General features: G+C 36.0%; 1 protein-coding gene across 1 annotated transcript in view; it reads left to right on the forward strand.

The window, feature by feature from the left end:
• Positions 1 to 9,687, forward strand: part of LAMA1 (laminin subunit alpha 1) — a 200,534-nt gene that overhangs the window by 34,598 nt on the left and 156,249 nt on the right. The window contains exons 2-3 of the mRNA XM_069099665.1: positions 4,646 to 4,816; positions 5,193 to 5,305. Of these exons, the coding sequence (XP_068955766.1) occupies positions 4,646 to 4,816; positions 5,193 to 5,305 (284 nt within the window). The remainder of the gene's footprint in view (positions 1 to 4,645; positions 4,817 to 5,192; positions 5,306 to 9,687) is intronic.

Here is a 9,687-nt window from a genome sequence, read left to right on the forward strand (position 1 = left end):
TGGTTTCTGAAGTCCATGAACTTAAAAAGAAGAAAAAAAACTATATAACATCTATATTTGAACATATAATATTTCAATAGTTAGTTTCTTTTGTAATCTTATGTATTTTACTTGAAGCATTCATAAAGATTCTCCTGAGAGGGATTCCACATGGCTCACCAGACGGTTAAAGGCATCCATACCACAAAGAAAGGTTAAGGTCTGCTCCCTGATCTTAGTACCAGCACATAGTAGGAACGCTGTAAATGTTTCTTGAATCTGTTTTCTGAATTTATTTAAAACGTCTTTAAGCATTTTTAACATATTATGAAAATTGTATTGAGGTCATCCAGGAGAGGAAAGAACAGTGGGTTTGGTGTCAGAGGACCAGCTTTAAATCTAGCTTCTGTCATGTGTTACTGTGGACAGTGACTTAGGGTAAATCACTCAACCTCTGGGAGTTTCTGTTTCTTCATCTGTAAAATGAAAGATTCTGTGATCTTCAGGTCCTAAGAGAAGTCTGAGACATAGATTATTATAATGAACAAAACTACTTCCTTTAGTAAGGAGTAAATGTATGGTTCAGTAAATAGAGTGCTGGACCTGGAAGAGCTGAGTTTAAATTCGACCTCAGACACTTAATAGCCTAGTGACCCTGGGCAAGTCCCTTAAACTCTATTTGCCTTAATCCACTGGAGAAAGAAATGGCAAACCACTCTAGTATCTTTGCCAAGAAAATCCCATAATGGGGTTACAAACGGTTGAACACCACTCAATAACAACAAATGTATGATCCCCATTTTGTGAGGGATCCATGAAGAAATTTGGAAATTAATAGGCAACACCTGTAAGTAAGCCTTTCAAACTCCCTCAGAATTCTGGAACTGTCTACCTGGCCACAGTGGGAGTGGATATTTCTAGCCTGCCAACAATCTTTTGAGATGACAGTTCTTTAGAGTGGCAGAACAAAGAAATCTGGAACATTTGCAAGTTAATCAGTAAAGTACTTTTTTGTTGACACAGTAATTCAGAGTGAACACAATTATTCAAATTGCTAGGTTTTTCTTCTGCCTCAAGGGCTTAGCCTTGTAACTACTGAATACCACAGTCATTTTCATCCCTGATTTCATACCCCTTGCAGCCTCATCCCTAAAATACATATTTGAAAGTTCATGGTTCAGTACTCAAAATAAAGTGCATTTTAAATTGTTGGAAAATGTTGTCCTTAAAACTTTTAAAGTGGCACTAAGAGCTAAATCTTAGATTCAAAACAGTTCCGGGAAGGAGGATTCAATAGGAATCTTTTAATTAATGGATAAGAGAAACCCATCCTCAGATCTTTAATAGCTATGTGACCCAGGGCAAGGCGCTTAACCTCTGCCTTGATTTCCTTATCTGTAAAATGGATATAAGGGCATTTACCACCCAAGATTATTGTAAGGATTAAATGAAATAACATTTGTAAAGCACTTTGCAAATCTTCAAGTGCTCTGTAAATTAACTGTTATTATTATCATCCCAAACTTAAATGGTCTCATATGTAACACATAGTTGGTTAGGCTGCAAATGTAAACATTTTATAGAAATCTACGTTAGTTAAATTTCAAAACTGTAAACACTCTAGGTAGTCTTCTTGTTTTTATAAAACAATATTATCAGAAAGTTGTCAGGTTTCAGGTTGGTACAGATTAATAGGTTATCTATATCTCACTGACAAACTGAATAATAATAATCACTGAGGCCATGCTTTTGTCATTGGAAAGGTCACAGGCCAAGAATCTTCATAAAAATTGGTAACCTTAAGAATATGGTGAGGAATAACATTAAAAATGGTCAAGTTTTAGGGCACTGTTATTAAAACTTTCAATGACTTGCCTGACTCTTCTCAAAGTCACATTTACTAAATTATTACCCTTTCTCCATTTTATGGATTTTTTTTATTTTTAAGCATTCGGGGACTTGCTCAAGGTTACACAGCCAGGTGTTTCTGGGTGTGGTGCTTAGTATCTGAGCCCGGATTTGATCCAGGTCATCCCGACACTGGAGCGGGTGCTCTTACTTGCTGAGCCACCTGGCCGCCCCTAAGCAATTGGGGTTAAGTAACTTGCTCAAGGTTACATGGCCAGGTGTTTCTGGGTGGGTGCTAAGTGTCTGAGCCCGGGATTCGATCTCCAGGTTTTCTCAACACTGGAGTCGGTGCTCTTACTTGCTGTGCTACCTGGCCGCCCCTCCCTTTCTCCATTTTAAAAAGAAAAATAATTGTCTTTTTAAAGAAATTTGATGTGAAAATTCATGAGTTGTTGAACTAAGTTAAAATCCCGCAGTTGGGCCATGATTGGGGACCCATGATTTAGTTGGTATGGAAACTCTTTTCATAAATATAGATTACAACCCATGTATGGCTTCTGGTTTTCTGAGTTTCAGAGACATCTTGACCATGTTCACACAGCTACTAAATTTTGGGGGATATGGGGAAGATGTGAAAACAGGTATTCCTGGCTCCAAATTAAAAGCACCTGTGTACATGCCAGGCCTTAGTTCAGCCTTCCTCAACAACTTTAGCTCATTCTGTGCTTTCACATCCTGGACCATTATTCACATGCTTTCATACGATCATAGAGCTGGAAAGGACCTTAGCCTGATTTTACAAGTGAGGAAACTGAGTCCTGGAGAGTTTGTGACTTGTTCAGGCAATAAATATGTGACAGGGTCAGGATTTTAACTAAGGTCCAGTGAAATTTGACAATCAGAGTTTATGATGCTCTAGAATAGAACTTTAATTAGTATTTCAAATATAAAAGCTAATCAAAATTTCTGAGTACAATCCCATGCATTCAACAAATAGAATTCAAATCAGCTAATGTTTAAAAAGCATTTGCTGTGCTGGGTATTTCATAACTCATGCACTTAACAAATATTTTGGGTGGAACAGATAATAATGTGGTAACATTATAATAAACATTAAAATAAAGAGAGCACTGGATTTTGTCATTCAAGAACCTGAGTTCCATCCTGTCTCTGCTTCTTCATTCCTGTGTGATCTTGGGAAAGCCAGTGTTTCCTTATCTGTAAAGCCAAGATAATAAAACTTGCCCAACTTGCCTTAGAATATGAGGAAAGCACTTTTGAGACAAAGTATTTTTTAAAAAATTTTTTAAAGGAATTTTTGTAGCCTTCTCTAGGGTGGGGTGGGGAGAGAGGGAGGAAAAAAAGTGCAAAGCAGAGAACAAAGAAAAACTTAAAGGAAACACTGAAAACAATGTGTAGTATTTATTATATAGTCTGTAATGGAAATTCATGGTTTTATATTGAGTCCTCTCTGTTTTGCTGTGTACATGGAAATGTTTTTTTTTCCTTTCTTGTTTTTTAAGTTTAAAATGAATAAAAGATTTTTTAAAAAGGAGTTTCCCCAGAGTAAATAAGTGTTTGTTGAATGAATAACTGCTTAAGTTGCATTTCCTAAGTATATGAACTGGATACATGCATATATATATATATATATATATATATAATGTTATATTACATTATATTATATGTTATGGCAGAATCTTAGCCAGTTTAATGGAAAATTTTTCAAGTAATGATTTTGTGAGGTTGAAAATGCTAAATGAATAATGAATAGTAATATTATTTAATTATATGGCAATATAAATATTTTTAAAAACTCAAGAATATTAGTTCCTCGTAAGTTATTGAATTTATTGTTTTAATATTGTAAATTTTGTTTGATTCAAAATATTTAAAGGAATTGGTATGATTTAAATGTTACCTCTTTTTCCCTTCCCTAAAGTTTCTTCTCCGTGAAATAAAATACTATCCATTCTTTCCTAGATCTTTTGCAGAAATTGATTCCCAAGAAAAGAAAAACTAAGCAATTAAATTAAAACTACCTCTCAACCATATCCAGATAGAAAATCTCTTCATCACATGCTCAATTGTTTTTAGATCTGAATGGAATCTTCTATATACCATCTTTTTACTAAGAAATTCTAAAGGCCACAGGAGTTACTATTCCCAAAACAGTAGAGAAAGTTGAACCTTGTTTTCCAGATAGCTGGAGATATATTAATCACAACTGATTAATGATAAAAATAAATTATAACAAGGTAACTATGACAAACGAATGCTTAATATTGAGTTTAAGAATATTTTGCATTCTTATTGTTACATTCTGAATTTTTTTTTACTATAAATCTAGTTCCATTCAACAAACCTATGTTTAGAGAAGAGAGACAGAGAGAGAGACAGAGACAGAGACAGAGAGAGAGAGACAGAGACAGAGAGAGAGAGAGAGACAGAGAGAGAGAGACAGAGAGAGAGACAGAGACAGAGAGAGACAGAGAGAGAGAGAGAGAGACAGAGACAGAGAGGCAGAGAGAGAGAGACAGAGACAGAGACAGAGAGAGAGACAGAGAGAGAGAGACAGAGAGAGAGAGAGAGAGGGAATATCAGTAGTTCTTGATGAAAAAGACCAATATTAGGGAGAACATGAAGAACCCAGGACGGAGACTTGGTTATGATTGCCGTGTTTGGGTTTTAAAGGTGAAGGCACCCTTTGGGTCATTTGAAACAGGTAAAATGTATTTTGACTGACCCACAAAGAGAAAAGGGACATCCTGTGCAGTTGATTTCAGATGTTTTATCATAGTTATCTCTTGACTTTCAGGCTTATTTCCTGCCATCCTGAATCTTGCCAGCAATGCTCACATCAGCACCAACGCCACCTGTGGTGAGAAGGGTCCAGAGATGTTCTGCAAACTGGTGGAGCATGTACCCGGACGACCAGTCAAAAATGCGCAGTGTAGAATCTGTGACCGTAATAGTGCTAGTCCAAAAGGCAAGCTTTTTTTTCTTCCTTTTTTTCTTTCTTTTCAGAGAGGGGAAGTCAGGGCAATGGGGTTAAGTGACTTGCCCAAGGTCACACAGCTAGTAAGTGTTAAATGTCTGAGGCTGGATTTGAACTCAGGTCCTCCTGACTCCAGGGCTTCTCTTCACTGTACCACCTAGCCACCCCAAGTGTGTGTCTTCTGATGTTTGTTGAATTACCAATGAGTTTTTATTTGGCAGTCTTAATTATTGTCTTCACTTTCTCTAATGTTAATTTCTACCAGCATTATGTGGTTCACAATAGACTGCCATTAAAATAAATTCTTATTAGAGGAACTTATGTGAAGAATTTTATAATTACATACATGCTTTATTTTTTTAAACAGAACGTCACCCCATCTCAAATGCCATAGATGGTACTAATAATTGGTGGCAGAGTCCAAGCATTCAAAATGGGAGAGAATACCACTGGGTGACAATCACTCTGGACCTAAGACAGGTAAGTAAAGCAAGAGATATCTACCTCATGTCTCTGTTCTTTCTATTACTTTTGAAGGAAAACGGGTTACTTTGTCTTATTTTTATATTCCAATACCATTGCCAGTCACTTAATATATGAAAATAATAGCAATTTCAAATATCTTGTTTTTTCCACATAACTATTTTTGAAGAACAATAAAGATCATGTATCTTGAGATTCTTAGAAGAACCATTTGTTAAAAAGTGTTGGGTTAAAAAAACTTGGGTTCAAAATCTGATTCTGTTATTTTTTGCCGTTGTGATCTTGGACAAGCCACCTAATCTTTGGCAAAGAATCCTTTGCTTCAGTTACTTCATCTGTAATATAAGGAGTTGGACTCAATTAGTAGTGTCAAACCCAAGGATCTTGCCTATTCACTTAGAAAACCACAAGTTAACATTATCCATATTGTATTTTTATTTTGTTAAACATTTCCCAATTACATTTTTATCTGGTTTCGGATGTATTAGAGAGTTGGTCCACAGGTTTGACACCTGGACTAAAATAACCCCTAAGTACCTCCTAGCTCTAATTTTGCTACTATAACAATCGTCAAATAGCCCACTCTATGTTACATATTTTCCTACATCTTTATCTTTGTTCATATCATTCCTTAGGTTTCCTCATCTGTTAAATTCCATCTAATTTTTAAAATCCAACTCAGAGTCTACTGCCTACATGAAACCTTCCCCAATACTCCTTGTGCTAAATGCAGTGGATAGAGTGGTGGATCTGGATTCAGGAAGACCTGAGTTCAAATCTGACCTTGGACTTCTATTAGCTGTGTTCTGTGCAAGTCATTTAACCTCTGTCTGCTTTGTTTTTTTTCATCTATAAAATGGGGTAATAGTAGGACCTACCTTTCATGGTTGGGTATATTAAATGAGATCTTTATAAAGAGCTTTGCAAACTTTAAAGCATTATCTCAATGGTAATGATGGTGATGATGATGATGATAATGATGATGATAAGGATGCAGGTGATGCAGTCCTAGCTTCCCTCTTCCCTACTGTACCTCACATAATGCTGTCTTCTTCTTCTTTTTTTTTTTTTTTGCTTTTGAAAGGGGGAAGACAGGGCAATTGGGGTTAAGTGACTTGCCCAAGGTCACAAGGCTAGTAATTGTTAAGTATCTAAGGCTGGATTTGAACTCAGGTCCTCCTGACTCCAGGGCTGGTGCTCTATTCACTGCACCACCTAGCTGCCCCTTGCTGTGTCTTCTTAATGCAGTTATCACATATAATCTTTAAAAAATTTTTTTTTATTAATTTGTTTGTTTCCTTTTAGTTTACAGGATTCAATTCCACAATTCCTTGAGTTTCACATTTTGTCCCCCTCCCTCCCACCCCTCCATGGCGGCTTACAGTCAAGTATAGGATCTGTAAATACTTTCACATTATACATTAGTCAGGTTATAAGGATGGATTGTACCAGCTGGAATGAAAAATGGTAAAGAGGACATAAAACCAAATAAAAGAAGAAAAAAAATCAGGTATTTTGCTTCCACCTGGATATAAACTTAGTTCTTTCTCTGGATGCACATATTTCTCTCCATCATGCGTCTTTTGGGATTGATTTATATCACGGCATTGCTGAGAAGAGTTGGTCTATCAAAGTTGGTCATCACACATACGTTGTGTCTGTAATTGTGTACAAATTTCTCCTGGTTCTACTCTTCTCACTCAGCATCAGTTCTTTTAAGCCTCTCCAGGTAAATATGAAGACCGTCTGCTCCTCGTTTCTTATAGCACAATAGTATTCCATAACATGCATATACCACAACTTATTCAGCCATTCCCCAATTGATGGGCACCCCCTTAATTTCCAATTCTTTGCTACCACAAAAAGAGTTGCTATAAACATTTTTGTACATATGGGTCTTTCTCTCATTTCTATGATCTCTTTGGGATATAACCCTAGGAGTGGTATTGCTGGATCAAAGGATATGAAAGTATTTATAGCCCTTTGGGCATAGTTCCAGATTGCTCTCCAGAAAGGCTGGATCAGTTCACAACTCCACCAGCAATGCATTAGTGTTCCAATTTGCCCACATCCTCTCCAGCATTTGTCATTTTCCTGTTTTGTCATCTTAGCCAATCTGACTGGTGAGATGAATCACATTTAATCTTAATATAGTTATATTTGTGGTATAATTCCCTACTAGAATATCAGCTCTACCAGGACAGGAACCATATCAAAGACCATCAAGATCTCATGTCTTTATCTTACTTTTCTCCCAAAGATATAGACCATGTAGAGTAGCAATGGAGAGTGGCATGAAGCATAGAATTGAGACCCAGACTGGAGCTCAGGTAATCTAGTTAAAACCTCATTATGTTACAGATCAAACCACATATAGATGAAGTGACTTGCCAAAGGTCACAGGTAGTGACAGAGCTGGGATTTAAACTTCTGTTCTCTGACCACATAATCAAACCACAGAAACTTGATAATCCTTTGAGGTTGAAAAAAAGAACAGAAATGGAATCAAAGGGGAAGACAGAGTCGGAACTACAGATGACATTCTAGAACTAATTTTTTTTTAGAAGATGTAAAATAAAAAAGAGTTGGAATACCACTCTACCTTAACTAGCTGGACCTGTTCAGCTCATGTATGGTAAAAACAGCTACTCAAGATATTAAATTTTTAAATATGTTTAAATCCATTGGACAAACCATAATGGTTTTTCATAGAGTTAAAAATCTCCCCATGGGATTAAAATGGGAATCTTTATCACAAAAACAAAAAAGTGTCTTTGAAAACTATAATGGCTTTAATGAAGAATAGTTGGAATTCTTTGCATAAACATGCATAGCGCCTTCAGTAGAAGACAGATAATAGTCTGTTGTATATGTCCACAAATGAGATTCCTTTGATCTCTAATAATTACTTTAAATAATGTAGCAAAGTGTATTAACTATAGGGATCTGTTTGCAAATTTGGGTTCCCAGAAGATTTTGTAAATCAAAATATCACTTATTGTTAGTAATAAATCTTTGAGTTAATATGTTAGACCTCAGTGTTTTCAAACCCTTTTTAGAAGGAGAGAAAATTTCTGTTTCTTTGCTCTGGGCTTTGTTCTTATCTCATTCAAAAGAGCCTGGAAGAATGCTTCTCCAGCAGAATTTATTTTTTTCCATGACCCTCTCATTTATTTTATTCTTCTAAGGGTCAAATGAAGTACTACAACCAGCTTCATTCATCAGTAACTTGATATTATCTGAATTGGTCTATGTAAACAATTAGGTATTTTTAATTCAGTCTCTCCTAAGATGTTTTAAGTCATACTTATATTTAAAAAAATATTTTAGACATTAACATTTTCATTGCTCTGTATCATTGTAAAAGGGAATTTTTTTTCCCTTTTAGGTTTTGACTCAGTCTGAGTAATGGCATAAAGAAAATCTGGTTTTAAGATGTCAGAAATAGCAAAAAATAGTTTGTTTAATTAAAGTTTTAAAAGTAAACATTTGCACATATAGTACCACTTTTAACATTCCCCCTTCCTTCTCAGTAAGGATAGAATCATAGATTTAGAATTCTGAGGTACGATTTGAATTCAGTCTTCCTGACTCCAGGTCCAACATCATTCTACCCATTATGCCTGCTTCTTGGTTTACATAGTGTTTTGTTTTACTACGTGAATGTACCTCATGACATATTGTGTCTCCTCTGATATCTCTACTCCTTACTGGAATGTAAGCTCTTTGAGGGCAAGTTCAATAGTTGCTTTAAACTTTTGGCACCTAGCACTGTGTTCTGTGTATAGGTGGACGTTTAAATGCTTATTATCTTAAGTAGTTAAAACTCCATTGGTAACCATACAATCTAATTCAATTTAATCCCGTGTTTTAATACTGGTTGAGAACTCAATGTTTCTCCATTATTTTATGTGATTTGGAATTGGTAGACAGTAACACTAACAATGACTGCATTATATGATTGTCTACAGGTGACAAATCGTGGGTTATATAAGGTTCAGGGACAGTTCTTTCCTTTGGTCATACCTTATGTCAGGAGTGTCTGAAGAAAGAACCCTGGTGAAGATATTTCCCTCAAAACATCGCTTGGTGGGACAGACAACAAATCACGAGCTTCTCCTATCTGGTTCTGACTATTTGGGTTATGAAATGGAGTAAACATTTATTCAGCACATCAGATGTGCCTGGGAGTTAGTATGGTTGCTCACTCTTAAGAGCTGAGGCTGTAGCTTAATTTATGGGTCAATTTGAACAAACAGGAAAATATCATTGTGGGTGGTCTGTAGAGAGAATGACATGTATCAGATATTTCTCCAGAACTACTCACCCTGATTCTTATCCTTGGTAGCCCCTTGGTGACAACCCGAAATTAAAAATGA

The sequence above is a fragment of the Petaurus breviceps genome, unplaced genomic scaffold (genome assembly GCF_028583685.1).
Source record: "Petaurus breviceps papuanus isolate PSGF00001 unplaced genomic scaffold, PetGlider_PUasm1.0 38, whole genome shotgun sequence".
NCBI classification, from domain to species: Eukaryota; Metazoa; Chordata; class Mammalia; order Diprotodontia; family Petauridae; genus Petaurus; species Petaurus breviceps.